We start from the raw sequence: 17,346 nt of genomic DNA on the forward strand, positions 1-17,346 counted from the left end.
TGGTTGCTAAAAAGGTGTTCGGAGTCCTACAGAGCCAACATGTAGAGTTGTGTTTGAGAATGAACAAGACAACAACAGTTTGACTAAAACACAGAGGAAACGTAGTCTGGTAACCTCTGAGCCTCAGCATGTTACTTTAATCGTGTTTGGGATTGGCATGGTGAACCGCACACACCTGGAGGCAGATATTGGTGGACTGACAATGGAGTCAGAGCTGAAAAGGATCCATGGCAGTTTCACTCTTAAGGAAAAAATGAAAGGTATGTTTTTCTGGTACGGCGATGTTGCTTTTGTGAAAGAAGTGAATGCCAATTGTTGCAGAAATTCCCACCTAGCAGGCTTCTTCAGAAAATGAGACTTGGCAAAATTCTGCAAGTTAGTCAAGATCTGTGAATAGAGGGAGCTTTGATACCTAGCAGAAGTCCTTGGGCATGGACTCATTAATGTGTGATGCTGAGTACCTATTCACTAGCTTGTCTTTGAATGCCAATAACAGGTTTCTGATGTCCAAAAATTAAATAAAAAGTGAAATTTGTAAAAATATTTGCTTTTTCTTACTACTTCTATAGAAATCTTATAACCTAATACTCATTTTAATATTTAGAAAAGCTAAGAGCTTTATAAAAACTCTATTAGTGGATGGAAAAGTTCCCTTCTATTAATGAAAATGTGCCATTCATCTAAAAAATGATAATAGTATAATAATTAAATCTAAGAGAAATCTGCTTGAATATAGTCCATAACTTTGTAGTGCGGGAGAATTGTCTGTATTGTGTCAGTCATGTTTTAAATAAACACTGATTGGCCAGTAGCCAGGCAGGAAGTATAGGCAGGACAACCAGACAAGAAGTAGAGGCAGGGCAACGAGAACAGGAGTATTCTGGGAAGAAGGAAGCTCTTCCACAGTCCTGCCCAGAAACCAAAGAAGCAGAATGTGACCTGCTCTGCTGAAAAAGGTACCAAGCCATGTGACTAACATAGTTAAGAATAATGGGTTAATAATTTACAAGAGCTAATATGAAGCCTGGGCTAATGGGCCAATCAGTTTATAACTTAGGGAGACCTCTGTGTGATTTTCTTTGGGGCTTACCGACTGTGGGAACTGGGAAGGACAGAAACCCCAACAAGCAGGCCCCTCTTGTTACAGCTTTGTGTATCACAAAAAAATAATTCCACCAGATATAGTCAGTTGTAAAATATCCCCCCAGTTTCAGAAATTTTTGTATTGCACAAGAAAAGAAAATTATGAATGACTGTGTGTTTTTGTTAATTTTATGGTTACCCAACAAATAAATCTAAATTTTGCATTAAATACCCATCTTTTGGCTGTTTGGTTTCATACCCTGACTATGAAACAAAAGTCAATCAAACACTGATTTTGCATGAAAATTTATGTGAGATTAAAGAAAATTATTGCAGAAATGAAAGATTATAAATTGCTGAGAGACATACAAACATTAATTCTCAAATATAAGGCAATGGATGTGTGGTGGACATACTTCAGATGGCTACATTGAAGTAAAATTTTCTTTATCTTCAGTGGTTTTAAAATTAACCAGTTTTTTTGTTCTGTTTTAATAAATGTAAGAGTTATATTGGTTCTTTTGGTTAGAATCTGGGAAATGGACAATCTCTTCTAAATCAATTGGTTTAACATTCCCCAAGTTTTATCAATAGTCTTTACACTGAATTTAATCTTTGGTCTAGCAATTCTAGTTCTTACAAACATAGGGAAAAAAAAACCATAATTGTTTAAAAATGACTGATGTTAAAGAGCTAATTGTTATTTTTATAGTCCCAAGACAGTTTAAAATTTACTCATTTCAAATTGTATCATAGGATTTAAATGAAAAAAAATGCTAAAAGAATCAGGCAAAATGACATTTTTATTTTATTTAGTTTTGTAAGTAATAAGTATATTAAAATCATAGCAACTATATGGACCAAGAGTAATAGTTTATTTGATTTCTTTTTTTATGTTCAAAGTATATCTGTGGTATAGACCATTTAACGCCAGTAAATTACTTAATTCATGAAAGCTTGTTAAAGTGCATTTTTGTATAATTCCAGTTTTCGTATAGACTCTGTATGCGTATATGAGTACAAAAAGGTAAGCTGAGGAAGTTTTCTTAAGGCAGTTTAACATTGAGTACTTTTCATCATAATTTACAGTTATCATTTGTTACCAAATATATTGTGAATAAAGTAATTTTACTATGATGCAATGATATTATTTCGAGAACTCAGATTATTTTTTTCTCATATTTAAGATGTTTTACATCAAAAGATGACTGAGACAAGTGCTACTGCTCACATTGGTGGTGTTAATATTGTGCTACTTGAAGGGATCACTCCAAATATACAGTAAGTGTGTTTACTTTTACTCTTTTCTTATACTTCTTTGTTACAGCATATAGAACACTTGGAATTCCTTGAATGAACTGGTACTTGTTAATTTTGAGATTTACACAGTGTTTCTAGATACTGTCACTTAGAATATCACCTAATAGGATATGAGCGTGATCTTATTGCAACATCTGTCACCCCATTGATCTCCAGGGTTGATTTGGTTGATCTGGCTGGCTAGGCAGGTGTCTCCTTCCTTCTTCACTGCCAATAGAAGAGAACCGGTTTTTGGTCAAGGGTATAAAACAAGCTGCATTCCTCTGCTACAACCGCCAAACAAGCTCCCAAGAATATCACCTAGTAAAATATTTTTTTGAAAAAATAATTGATTTTGCTCTCTCTCCTTACCCTAAATTTGTTGAAATAGGAGCGGCAGGGCTGCATCCCCGGCCGTCCGCATGGCTAGGTTATGCCCGAAATAATTACACGGAAACTGTATTCTTTCAAACACTGCCTGGCCCGGCTAGTTCCAGCTTCTTATTGGTTAGCTCTTATATATTGTTCTAACCCATTTCTAATATTCTGTGTAGCCCACGAGCTGGCTTACCAGGGAGGATCTTAACCTGCGTCTGTCTGGAGCGGGAGAATCATGGCGACTCCTCACTCAGCTTCTTTTTCCCAGCATTCTCTTCTGTCTACTCCGCCTACCTAATTTTCTGTCCTATGAGGGCCGAGGCAGTTTCTTTATTATTAACCAATGAAAGCAACAGATAAGATACAAGACCCACCTCCATCATAAATTCACCTCTGTTTAAAAGTAAGAAAGAAAGAGAAAAGCCCAAATTTTAGTACTTTGTGAGGTTGTCTTATAGGAAAAAGATCACAGTACAAATTTCTGTTTAGCATGTAGGTTGTAAGTTTTCCTATCATTTAAATAGTTAATTAAAACTACAAAACTACAAACTCTTAACTTTATATTAAGGATTAAGTAACTCACTTAATTTAATAAATTACTTATTCTATTAGATAAGTAATCATTACTCATATTCACCTAGACTTCAGATTAGTCATTTTGCCCTTAACAAACTTAACAGTAAAGCCTTTGAAATCTGTGTTACAGTATAGATTAAGCCTTTTTAAAAGAGCATATCAAGCCGGTGTGGCAGCTCACAACTGTAATTCCAGTACTTGGGAGGTTGAGGCAGGACAGTACCACAAATTAGAGGCCAACTTTGGCTATATATTGTGTGCCAGGCTACCCTGGATTATTCTTTTTCTTAAAGAAAAACAAACATCAATGACAACAAAAATCCAAGTAAACAAAAACCCATATATTATATTTCAACTCTTCTTTGTTTTCTTCTTTTTTAAATGTAAGTTGTATTCTTGGATCTGTTCAGAATTATTTTGATATTGATAACATTTGCTCCTGGTATTCCAACACTGTTTATCAAGATTGCATTTAACCATATGGTATTGTTTATATCTTTGGCGGTATTTGCCTTAATTTCTAATTTGTTTTTAGTGGATCAGTTTTGCATTATAACTAAAATTGTTTAAATAGTTAAGGTCATATTTTGAGAATTTGTTCCTCTTTGATGGGATAACTAATATTATGCTAATGTTGTCCTGCAATATAGCCCTCAAACTAGCTAATCACTAGATAGAAGATTTGGCTACTACTGTAAAACTTACTAATAGATCAGCTAGTAAACATGATTAGTTACAGTTCTAGTCACAGTGTTCTGGAGCTTCCAGGGCCCAGATTCCATTTACTAAGCAGTCGTTGTCGTCTTCATTTTTTTCTTCCTCTTCCTCCTCTTCATCTTCTTCCTCGTCTTCCTTTTCCTCCTCCTCTCCCCCCTCCTTCTCCTTTTTTTTTTTTTAAAAAGAGATTAGGAAGACCAGGAAATCCCCATGGTTAAAACATTATAGAATAATATTTAGTTGTATTATGAAACCGCTACTGTGGGTTAGGAACTGATTATCGGTTCCTTTACTTAATCTCAATGCAGTGATTTTAGCTCCACTTTATAACATAACAAGAAGTTGAGATTTAGAAAGATCAAAGTATCAGCATAAACTGTTTAAAGTAGTCCAATCAGAAGAGCCCAGAGCTGCACTGCTTCCATCTTCCTCCCTCATCTGCAGAAAGTCATCACAGAAAGCACACTTCACGATTGTTCCATTGACTCTAGGCCTCTTCCCAAAGCAAGCCAGATTAGGTGTCCCCAGTGCTAGCTTTATCTTGTGTCTCATTGTCCGTACTATCTCTCAAGAGAATGCCTTCAGTCTCTTCAGCCTGTAAAAGTTAACATGTATTTAATGAGATTTTAAAAATGTAAAATTGATATTTCTTATCAGTTTTACTTGAAATGTAAAAGTTACTTGTTTGTTACTGCCAACCTCTTAGAATTAAGACTTTTTGTTAACATTTTTTGAATTTATTCTTCAGCATTTTATTTCTAACTGCAGCTGAAAGGAAATAGAATGGGAAAAGATAGTTTCAAAAGTAATTTGAAAAATTTTAAGAACTGGACATTAGTAAAGTTTCCTGATGTGCAGTCCTGTTGTAACTAACTTACATATGAATGCTGATTGCTTCCTTTTTGTTTTCCTGCTTTCTCTTGAATCTGCATCTGTAGATTGGAGGATTTTCCTACATCTCCTACAAGTACAGCCAAACAAGAGTTTCTGTATGTCATACTATTTTTCATGACTTGCGATTAATGTCATATTGTATAATGTTTATATTATCTTCATGGTATGTGTATAGCTAGCTACCATTTCAAAGCTTTACCATAGACACAAGTAGTTTAATACATATTAGTAGTCAATCACAGCCTAAGTGAGGCTGTCTCTTATGTAAGACAGACTTTTAGTGTGTGTTACTTGTGTTTCTGTAGACTTATTACTGTTTGGTACTATAACAAAACCAAAAAAAAATTCACTTGGTGAGTTTTTGTTAATTACGAAGTAATTTTTAAAAACTAACAATGCAACTGCATGTTTCAGCTTTCTGATTTTTTTAATGGGAATATTTTAATTCCTGGTTGTCAAGTTTTATCTATGGCTTTTGCTACATGAGCATTTATGTTTTGAGTATCTTAATTTAAACCATCGTGCTTATGATATCTTGTTTGCAGTCGGCTGCACTTGAGGTGTAGTGTAAATGTTCACCACACGAGTCTATCCCATGTCACATCAACATTTTACTTAGCACAGTTACGTCTTTGTACATTTTTTTATAAAATTTAAATATGTTGACTAGGTGACCTATATGTTTCCTGTTGGTATGATTATCATATCTTATGAAATTTGTTTCATTATTGATAACAAGCCATAGACAAAACAACATTTGTTAAAAGTCTATTGTTGATATTAGCATGTTCTGTTTCATTTTATGAGCTAACTAAAAGTATTAAAAATTGAATTTTATTTCTGGAAAATATCTTGTGTAATATTAGTGTTTTTTTTAATGCCTTTTGCTTTTATAGAAAAAACATAAACAGAACCACATTTAGTTCCACTCAAACAGTACCTAGATTTTTTTAATTCATTTTCTCTGGATATTTAACAGAAAATCAATATTGACTTTATAGAGAATGCTTTTAGAGGCCAAAGGTCACATCTATTTCACACAAAGAAAATATTTATGGACGTAGATATTATGTACTAGAAAGGCTCCAGGAAGGTGGTAATGGAAAAGTAAAAGGTGGTCTTTGTTGTCATATCATCATGTTAGGCTACCCTTGTCTATTCTCGGGCTTTCTGCTGAGAGAGACAGTTACCTAGAATACAGTTGCTAAGTGGGAAAGATTTCCTGGCTTTAAGCATTGATCATGTCACACATTCCACATCGCTATTGTAGAAAAAAGCAAACTGATTTGAAGTAGTTGGCACAGGCCAAGTTATGTAAATTAATATCCTCCACCTTCTTTTTTTTTTTTTTTTTTTAATGTTGGAAGCCAATTCAAGGAGGCAAGACCTGGAGGGAGTGTAGAGATTGAGACAGAGCTACTAGATTGGTATAAAGCTGATAAAATTATAGTGTAAGTTAGGCTTTTTACTACTGAACGGGACAATTCTCCAATCTTTGAAATCAAAATTTCTACTGAACCACCTTAGTAGAGGCCTGTGAGCTTTCTATTTTAAATTTTGGGTTAAATTGAGAATTAAGTTTTGCACGTTTTCTTATAAAACCTTAAGTGAGTTTTAGACAGGCTAACAGGTTATAAAAGTAGATGTGAAAAATAATGAAGATATATTGATTTTTTTCAACTTACACTTTTACTATATGTAAAGAACTAATAAAAGTTCAATGCACATTGAGCAAAACTATTGCTCTTGAACAAACATCAGCAAGATTTGTGATGCAGATAAAGGCTTTCCAGAGTTAAACAGCATGGTGATCCTGCATTGATGAAATTCAACTAAAAGTTGTAAAGGATGCTCTTGTCAGCCTTGAAAGAGATGTGGAGAGACCTGGGATATAAATTAGTTTGTAGGTTGTTAGTATGAGTCCTCTGTTTGCAGTTTTGTTATTTTTGAAGAGAGTTAACCACCTAGTTTAAGGTATACATGTATATTTTATTCAAGGAAGAAATAGTCACGATCTCACTTAAAAAAAATTATTAAAAGTTTGAACCATGCTTGTTATTCCCACTGTATATACAAAAAGTTCATGACAGATGTCCACAGAGACTGACTAAAGATTCATGGAGAGTGCAGTTTGCAGAGTTCTGCCAGATCTACTCTTAGGTCTTGGCCTCATCACACCAGGGTCTATTCCCTCTTCCTTTTCCTGAGTTCAAGCAACAGGCTGCCTGCCTTCTATTTCTTTTAACAGAGTAGATGATTGTTAGAATGACGTGTGTGTTCTTTGATTATATTTTAGAAGTATAGTAAGTGTATTTTTCTTTTTGTATTGTGTCTGTTGCTTTAGATCCCAAAAATAAATTGGAGGAAAAAAGAGGATTGAGTGAGAAAAAAATCAAAATGGGATTCCTTTTGTGTGTGTACATATATAATGATGTGTTAATGATTGTGCTTTTACTCACATTAGTATTTACTAAAGAAATAACAAACTTTTCTCTGCAGTATAAATTTAGTATCTTTTTAAGATCTTTTAAACTAGCTTTTCATGCTCTTGACATATGAGTGATCTCATTCTAACTCATTGAGTAAGAATATATTATACTCTTGGTATTCTTCCAAAATTTTCATTTGGCTGTGTTTTAATAGTCTTTCTCCTCTGTTGCTAGAACTGTGGTGAAATGTAGTATTGCCAAGTCCCAAGCCCTCTACAGTGCCCAGAGAGGGCTGAAGACAAACAATGCTGCAGTATTCAAAGTAGGAGCTATCAGTATCAACATCCCTCAGCATCCCGCCACCTTACACAGCATGATGGTTCGAAGCTCTCACCAATTATCCAAACAAATCTCAGACCTTATTAGACAGCCTTCCACAGCGTGAGTTATTTCATTTTTTATATATTCTATGACTATACAATAAAATATACCTTTTATTTTTGCTGTGATAGTAGAGGTTTGCAGGAAAATGAGCAGTTACTATAAGCATCGACTCTCACAGAAATGGGACTGGTAGAGAGTATTCCAATGACATCTTGGGAGAATCACAGTGCATATCATTAAATATTACATCATCATGGCCCTGTCATTGTCTCATGCTAAATAGGGAGCATAAACAAAGTTTTGAGAGATCCTCGATTTTTATTGGCATCATAAGAAATACCAATTAGCTGGACGGTGGTGGTGCACACTTTTAATCCCAACACTTGGAAGGCAGAAGCAAGCAGATCTCTGTGAGTTCAAGGCCAGCCTGGTCTGCAGAGCAAGTTTTAGGACATGTTCCAAAGCTACACAGAGAAACCCTGTCTTGAAAAAGAGAAAAAAAAAAAAAAAAAGCTGGGCAATAGTGGCACACGCCTTTAATCTCAGCACTCAGAAGGCAAAGGCAGGCAGATCTCTGTGAGTTCAAATCCAGCATGGTCTGCAAGAGCTAGTTTCAGGACAGACTCCAAAGCTACAGAGAAACCCTGTTTTGAAAAAAACAATAAATAAATAAACAAGCAAACCAATTAAAAAAAAGCAAATTAATGAATTCTAGAACTGTCAGTCCTTGTTTAATTTTAAGAAATTGCAGTGGTCATTTATAGCATGCATGGTTTTGTATGTCCTTTTATTGTGAAATTACTGTTTATGATTGAGGATGAACTACAATGCCATATAGCATTTTAAAAGGCAGTAAAATCAGACCTTTTCACAGTAACTTATTCTCTGTGTATGTTGCCACTATTTATAGCTTCTACTTTTCTGATCTGTCTCTTTCTCTCTCTCTTTTTCTCTCTCTCTCTCTCCGTGTACATGCATGCTTACCTTTCCCCATCTTATAGTTTCTCCATGTTTATGTGTGTGCACACATGTGAGTTCCTGCTCATGCATGATTGCTTTTCTCTATCCTATAAAGTGACGAAATAGCATGCATATTTTGATAGTCTTGATGGTTTTTTCTACAATTTTTAATCTAGGTTCTCATGTTAATAAGTTATGACATAAGATATTACTCTGCCCTTTTTTCTAGATCATCATTATTTATTAGCTGTTTTTCCACTGAGAAATTCAGTAATTTTATTCAATAAAGTAGTATTTGCTAATAGTTTTAATGTTATATTTTGGTTTATAGCCCACAGCCCATGAAAGAAGATATTGCAACCCCACTGCCTTCTGAAAAAACTCCAACAAGTGTTAATCAAACTCCTGTTGAAACGAATGAATTTCCTCAACTACCAGAAGGTTTAGAGAAGAAGCCTATTGTTCTCAAATTTAGCGCCATGTTAGATGGCATAGCCATTGGAGCAGCACTCTTACCATCACTGAAAGCAGAGTACAAGATGGGGAGAATGAGAAGCCATGGAATGACAGGTAACATTGAATTATGAGTCTAACCACATAAAACTGATGGTAATTTTGAAAAGTATTTTGATGAAAAGGTAAAGCTATTAAAAATATGATATTAAAGAATATCTAAATAGCTAGGCATGATGGTAACACTTTAATCTCAGTACTAAAGAATCAGAGACAAGTGGATCTCTGTGAACTTGAGACTAGCCTGGTCTATGTTGTGAGTTCAGTGCAACATAATGAGACCCTCTCAAAAAGTAACAAATAAATAATTTGATCATTCAAATTTCAACAGTGATATTCTCTTATAAATTTTATTCATGTAGCCGTTTATAATTTCATTTATGATTACAATGTATTTTGATCTTATCCATTCCCCTCATCCCCAACTTCTCCCAGACACCTCTAAATCACCCTTAAATATCTTACCTTTTTTCCCCCATTTATAAAATGGTTTTAATCTTCTTTGTCATTTTTGCCTTGTCTCAATTTTAGTTTTTAAAGTATAATAACATTTTACTAATGAGTCTGTTTGCTGTGTTTTTCATAGGTTTCAAAACCTTTGTCATTTTAAGAAGTGATTTCCCACTGTGTTATGAAATTTCTATAAAGAATAATTGGTTACTGTATACAGATACTTTCTTTTATACCTGCTGAAATAAAAATGTCTTTTCCTTTTTGTTGCTTTAACATGATAAATTAGTGCATTTAAAGCACTAATAGATCTATTTTAACACAGATATATTACGTTAAGGATCTCTATATTGCTACTCCTTACATTTCGGAGTTTGTCAATTAAGAGAGTTTTCTGAACATTTCAACCTTTATATTACCAGAAATAGAAACACTCTAAAGTGAGCTTTTGGATTTGGCAAAGTTAGCATGGGCTTTCAACTATCAGAGGTGGTCCTATGAGTACATTGGCTAATTTGTTCATATATTCATGTCATCTGGAATCCATAGATTAATGGAAAAAGCAAGCCCGATAGGCAGTTTAGAACTGAAAAATTAGAACTGTTTAAGAACAGAGTGAACAGCTTGTTGAATATCCTTACAAGTAAGAACCCAGAATTCTATAAATGAGGAAAAAGGACACAATCAGTAAAAGAATGGCACTGTACCATCAGGGCTGGCTTGTAGGGGTTTCTGTCCTGCCCAGTTCCCAAAGGCTTTAGGTCCCAATGAAAATCACACAGAGAGTCTGCATTAGATATAAAGTGATTGGCCCATTAGGTCAGGCTTCGTATTGGCTCTTATAATGTATATTAACCCATTATCATTATCTATGTTAGCCACATGGCTCAGTACCTTTTTCAGCAGGGCAGGTCACATCCTGCTTCTTCAGTGGTCTGGGCAAGACTGGCGAGTGAGCTTCCTTCTTCCCAGAATTCTCCTGTTCTCATTGCTACACCTCTACTTCCTGTTGGGTTGTCCCACCTATACTTCCTGCCTGGCTACGGCCAATCAGCATTTATTTAAACATAATTGACAGAATACAGAATTGTCCCCCACATGACACATTCTTGATTACAGATATGTTATAACTGAGACCTAGGGTTGCTTTGATCTGGATGAATTTTATTTAGTGATGCTCACAGTAGAGATAGTAGGAGACAGACCCTATCTCTTGAAGCTTGCAGTAACTAGTCAAAGGTATACTTGGTTGTAGCAGTTGTATAAGAGGGAACTGAGAGAGTGGCAGTCTGCTGTTTATGAAAGGAACATGGGTGTATATACACTACCTTTATCAATGTGTTGTCATAGGTATATACATTGAGCAGTGATAGAGTTGATGGCAATACAACTTCTACCAATTCCTCATGCCTACATAGATAACTAAACAGTATCGGCAAAATAATGGAATTGACTATTCATTAATATTTGCTTGACCAACTCTGCCAGTTAGAGGACTTAAAAAATTTAACACAATATTGAGCTAAAATTTGTAGCTTATTATTTAGCCTCTTAATATTTGTTAAGGCTAAGGGAATGTGTGCTTAATATTTCAGAATTTGGGAGTTGTTTTTAGCATGAGTTGTTGTAGTACAGCTCCTCTACATGAAGGGCAATGTCTTTCTGTTCTCCCTTCTGTGATATACTAAATCTGTGTGCATATGATACAATACTAGGTACCCAGTAAGCTTCATAAATACTGCTGTATTGCTTAATGGTACTTGCTAATTCTTAAAGTGAGTGAATGTACTTGTTTAAAGATAAGGAATCTCTCATATATAATTTTTAAATATTGCTTTTATGTTTAGCAAACTGAGGGATGACAAAACATTTTTCTTAAGCCACCATTTTTGGAAAAGTGAAAATATTAATGCATGCTTGTATGGCTATATAATGTTCCTTACTTCTTACAGGTGCACAGACAAGGTTTACATTTGAGTTACCAAATCATAGATTGCGTTTTACTTCAAAAGTTTCTGCAACAGATATGTCAACTATCCCTCCTTCTGCAAGTCTTAATCTTCCACCTGTTACCATGTCAGGGAAATATATCATGGAAGAACATGATAGTTACTCAGATCAAGTGTGGAACATAGATGAGCTGCCTTCTAAACAGGGCTACTATTTACAAGGGAATTACCTACGTTGTGTAGCAGAAGTAAGTTTACTTTTAAAGTTACTTTTAGCAGTTTTTATGTTTTCAGTATTTAGATACCAATATGTGTAGTGATCTAAACTTTGAAGGTTGAATGTTAAATTGTTTGTTCATACAGAAGAAGAAATCCTACTGAATTTGAATAGGAATGAACATGTGTCTGTGTCTGACTCTTCCCCCTTGCTTTATTGAAACATGCTTTTTGAAACAATATACTAATAATCTCTTACTTTGCTTTTTATATATTAAATTTCAAGTCCATCGTGGCAATGTTTTTATGGCTTTATTTGATTATAAAAAGGGAATTGACAGCTAACAGCAAGAGTTTTATATGTTTACTTCTATGGTCCTTTAATTAACTTTGAGTTAAACATACTGTTCTCTTTTTTAAGTGGGGGACAAACTGATTTTTAATATGGTTATATGATTTAAAACATAATTATTAGTCATCATCTGAAGGCCATATGTAAAAATAAAACTAATGAACAGATTCATTTATTATTTAAGACAGAGTTAAAAGCTGGCACTTCTGACTGCCTCATTATTTTTTTTACCTCTATGTATAACTGTCAAAAACTTCAAAAACATGACATACATTTTTTCATTTGGTTTGAAAATCTATAAGAAAGCTCTTTGAATTCAATAGAAATACTATAACTGGAAGAGACACATTTAATTATGATATACCTTTTTTAAACTGGCTTTCACACCTAAGAGTTTGGATTTCTTTTAGTTTTTAATTTCATTTGTGTGTGAGTGTGCATGTCTGTTCATCCATGTCCATGATATGTGATTGGAAGTTGTTGCCACAGCACACATATGGCGACCAGATGACACTTTTGTGGAGTTTGTTCTACTTTACCTTCGTTTTGGGGATAAAACTCAGGTCTCCAGGTTTTTATCATAAGCTCCTTTGCCCAGTAATCTACCTAGCCAGGCCAAGAGTTGAAATTTCTGTATTTGAAAAACAAGTATATCCAAATGTACACAGGATTCTAAGAAGCCAAAGGTTGATTGAAGTAGGAAATTTTATATGGCAGGTATGCTTTCCACATAGAAAAATGAATGACAAAAATAGTTGAGCAGCACTAATAATGATGCCTCATTTCAAAGAAAGTAAATTTAAAGCATTCTGTTGTATAATTCCATGTTATATACTATAAAGAATTTATACTCTAGGAAAAATGCAATCTCAGATTTACCAAAAAGGAAAAGAAAATAACAAATTACTTTCAAAGCATATAAAGTTGAAACTTATTTCAAATTGCCTATTTTATTGTGTATAAATACACTGTAACTCATCTTTGTCCTGTCTTTACGATTTTGAGCAAGATAAAGTGCCTGGTACAGAGTTGGAGGGACAACTAGTGGTTAAGAACATGTACTGCTCTCCCAGAGTACCTGAGTTCAGCTCCCAACATCAAGCAACTCCATAGGAATATTATCCCTTTGGCCTGTGTGGGTACTTGCATTCATATGCACATTCCCCCACACAGACAAGATACATAATTAAAAATAACAAAAACAAATTTTTAAACATGTGCCTCCTGGTCTAATTAAGCATCTTGTGATTTCTCTTCTAAGATGACAAATATATTTTCCTCTTTTAATTTTTGATCAAAATATGGACCATATCACAATGATAAAGTGTTTTAATCAAAAGAATGCTTGAATCTATGTTTTTTGTAATGGTCACTAAATAATTAGAAGCTGCTTTCTGCTTCATCTGTTTATTGACTAATTCTGTCGTAATTAATGCTTTGTACTAATCACAAGACACATGTTTCATACTATTAGATTAGGTGTCTGATTGGTAATTCACTCTCATAAAATCCTGAGGTCTGTAGTGTGCTGTTTTAGGGATTTTGTTTTTAATCACTATAGCTTTAGCATTTAATTCAAATAGAATTGATCATTGGCACTGAATAAGCCCCCTTTCAATTTATGTTCTCATATACTATATAGATAATTATCTCCTTTTCCTAGAGTTTTTTTTTTGGCTTTGTGGAAATGCAGTACAGTGCTAACAAATAATCTCACACTCGGATTTTGTTTGGCAGGTTGGTTCCTTTGAACACAATCTCACAACAGATCTTTTAAACCACTTGGTGTTTGTACAAAAAGTGTTCATGAAGGAAGTGAATGAAGTAATACAGAAGGTGTCTGGTAAGGCTGTCTGTGACCTAGCAATGCAAGTGTCTGTTCTTATTTGCCTGTGAGTTTTCATTGTCTGAACTAAGACCTAAGTGACAAAAAAGTAAGAAAAATTATATTGGTAACTAGTGTGTGTGTGTGTGTGTGTGTGTGTGTGTGTGTGTATGAGAGAGAGAGAGAGAGAGAGAGAGAGAGAGAGAGAGAGAGAGAGAGAGAGAGAGAGGAGACAGAGGAAGGTAAGAGAGATGATGCACATCCAGAGAAGAAGAGAACATCAGCTAGCTTTTTTAAATTGTCTTCATCTTATTCCCTTAAGCTGGGATCTTTCATTGAACCTGAAGCTTGCTTTTGTTATTTGAGACTGTAGAGAGCTATATTTCAAGAAAGAAAACCTGTAGGCTGATGAGGGGAGTCTCTGTAAGAATCAAAGCCCACCATTCACTTACAAGCTGGGGTAATTATAGGGTAGACATTGCAGGAAGCAGAAAGTAGGATGAAAAGTTTCCTTTTTTGATCAGAGATGGACTTTTTCTACGAGTGGCCAAAGAAATGATGAGTAGTGAGTCAAAGAGTGTCAGATGATAGGTAGCCATCTCTTATGCACAGCTGTTAAGGTCTGCAGAAGTGTCTATGAAAAAAATATAGGTGATTATTATCAGGGGTAGTGGTTGGGGTTCAAAATGCCATGACCATGATTCACATTGGTGACTTTTGTATGTATGGATAGATGGAGAAGAAGGCACATTTGTTGTTCATGTAGTTCTTATCTACTTTCAAAACCAGCATCCTCATCATGGTTTAAGGACAGTCTCTAGTGTTGGAAACTTTGGAAGAGGATGCCATAAGGGTAGAATCCTTTAATGGCATCCAAGCCTGTTAGTACCTGTCTGTCTAGCTAACATTTGCAGCTCACGAGTTGAGACCCCGCAGCTCACAAGTTGAGACCCTTATTGATGTTGAATAAGTCTAGCCTCTTCCAACTAAAATTAGAAGAATAAAGGGGTTTAAGTCTTCATTCTTGCTGACTTTCAAGCATTGGAGAACAGTCAAAGGGACCCAGAGTTAGATTATTTTAGGATGATTTGAATATGGATCAACTGTAAATAAATATAGACAAAATTAAGACAGTGGTTGAATTTAAAAGTCTAGAGAATTGTCTTACCACTAAGATTATACTAGATTTAACTCATTTTCACTGCAGAGATTCATGTGTAAAGCGGTTCACCAATGAGATTGTAATCTTTGGCATGGTTTTAATCTTATTTTGTAGATCTTGCAAAGCAAAAGAGGCATAATCAAAATTTTCAGAAATACATAAATAAGAATATGTTGATGGTTAGAAAAAATATTTGAGTCTTTTAACTTAAGAGCTTTAATTTGATTAAAAACCTATGTTTTGTATTATTATCAATTATTTCAACTTCAGTTGTATTTTCCTGCTGTGTGCTTAAGAATTTGCAGATGACCAAAATTAATTACTTTCTTTTTACTATCATGGACATTTAGACTCTGGTCCTCAAGAATTACTTGCACTTGGGAGGAGTCTGTCTTTGTTAGCCTTGCTTAGCTCTTCTATCTATCTGAGGATAAGTCAAAGGCCTTGCTCGACTATGGCTTCACCTGGAAACATGGAGGAAATTTTCCTCTGTGTTTACCTTCTTTGTAGAATGGATATTAGGTACAGTCTACCTGGTGGGGTCTTCATGTCGTCCCTGGAAAACAAGACAGGTGACTCACCAGGGCTACACTAGGAGTTGATCTTGGAAGGCAAAGAACAAAAATACTATGCCTCTTAATCCCTTTGTGCACATTAGTATAGCTCTACAAGTAGTTACTGAGCACCCAGATTTGTTAACACCAGTTGAGTACTTTAACTACTATGTAATAGATAAAGTTTGGGCAAAACCGAAGTACTTTTAAATAAATTTGATTTGATACACATTTTGTTCTTTTGAGTCAGTTCTGTGTTACCAAGAACAAATAAATAACTTAAGAGAACACGTCTTAATTTGAATAGAGGTTTATTATTATCTTAATTTGAATAGAGGTTTATTATCAGCGTATTGTACTTTGACCTTAGAAATTTATATGTATATTTAAGATCTCTAAGTCTCATCTTCTACTGTCTTATATGACTTAAAGCCCCTTTATGGCTTGCTTAGACTTTCCAGCAAGAATGGCTACTCTTAACTTTTTATATAAATGCTAGGGACCCAAACCCAGGTCCCTCTATTTCCACAGCAAGCCCTCTTACCCATTGAGCCATCTTCCAAGCCCTGGATAAATGCTTATGTTCATTCATCATTTCTTCATATTTTTGTTCTTTATTATATTTTTAGGTTATCATGCAAAGTAATGGGTTTCATTATGACATTTTTACACTTGTTTTCATTTGCTTCTCTGCCCACACATGCAAGCCCCCCCTTTCCAGTCAGTGTTCCTTCTGCCCTTAATAGCAGCATTTCATTGCCCTTTCCCTTACTTAAGGGCTCTTCCTTCCCCACCACAATAACCTGCTACTTTATTCATTTTCCATTACAGAGAAGTTACTGCTTATTCTTTATTTAACTGAGAACTGCAAAGACTCTGAAAAAGAACCTATAGTTCTTACTTGGTCGCTCATGCACTATGTTGGTTGTGCCATAAGATTATTCTAGAGCAATGTTTCTAATCTTCCTAATGCTGAGACCCTTTAAAACAGTTCTTCATGTTGTGTTGTCCCCATCCATAAAGTTATTTTCATTGCTATTTCATTACTAATTTTGCTACTATTGTAAATTGTAATATAAGTATTTTATATGTAGGATATCTGATATACAACCCCTGTAAAAGGGATACTTGACCCACCAAGGAGTTATGATCCACAGGTTAGAACCCTGCTCTAGAGTCATCTGGAACCTAACTTTGACTATAGAACCATGTTGGAGGCCTATACTGACTTAAACCTTTTTATTAACAGTATTTTAAAAATAATTCTCAAAGTACAAGTAAATATGCTGTGAGATTTTTTTCTCTTTAGTATGTGATATACTTTTGTAATTTTAAGTAGAAATTGTCTTTATATAATTATCTATAAATTGTATTTCTATATAAAGAACTTATATAAATCAATTTAAGTATAATTTATGAGAGAAAATATGTGACTCTAAGTTAAATCATGAAGAAGTTACAAAGATGTGAAAATAAGAGTTATTGGACTTAACAGACCTACACCTCCATTAGGATTCTCTCTCTCTCTCTCTCTCTCTCTCTCTCTCTCTCTCTCTCTCTCTCACACACACACACACACACACACACACACACACACACAAAATA

The 17,346-nt window shown here is 34.6% G+C and overlaps 1 protein-coding gene across 1 annotated transcript in view; it reads left to right on the forward strand.

Moving 5' to 3' along the window:
* Bltp1 (bridge-like lipid transfer protein family member 1) overlaps positions 1 to 17,346 on the forward strand; it is a 199,791-nt gene that overhangs the window by 107,639 nt on the left and 74,806 nt on the right. The window contains exons 47-52 of the mRNA XM_050138326.1: positions 15 to 260; positions 2,271 to 2,364; positions 7,611 to 7,817; positions 9,052 to 9,290; positions 11,636 to 11,880; positions 13,938 to 14,043. Coding sequence (XP_049994283.1) covers positions 15 to 260; positions 2,271 to 2,364; positions 7,611 to 7,817; positions 9,052 to 9,290; positions 11,636 to 11,880; positions 13,938 to 14,043 — 1,137 coding nt within the window. The remainder of the gene's footprint in view (positions 1 to 14; positions 261 to 2,270; positions 2,365 to 7,610; positions 7,818 to 9,051; positions 9,291 to 11,635; positions 11,881 to 13,937; positions 14,044 to 17,346) is intronic.

This window comes from Alexandromys fortis, unplaced genomic scaffold (assembly GCF_014885135.2).
Source record: "Alexandromys fortis isolate MF-2015 unplaced genomic scaffold, M_Fortis_MF-2015_v1.1 scaffold_15, whole genome shotgun sequence".
NCBI lineage: Eukaryota > Metazoa > Chordata > Mammalia > Rodentia > Cricetidae > Alexandromys > Alexandromys fortis.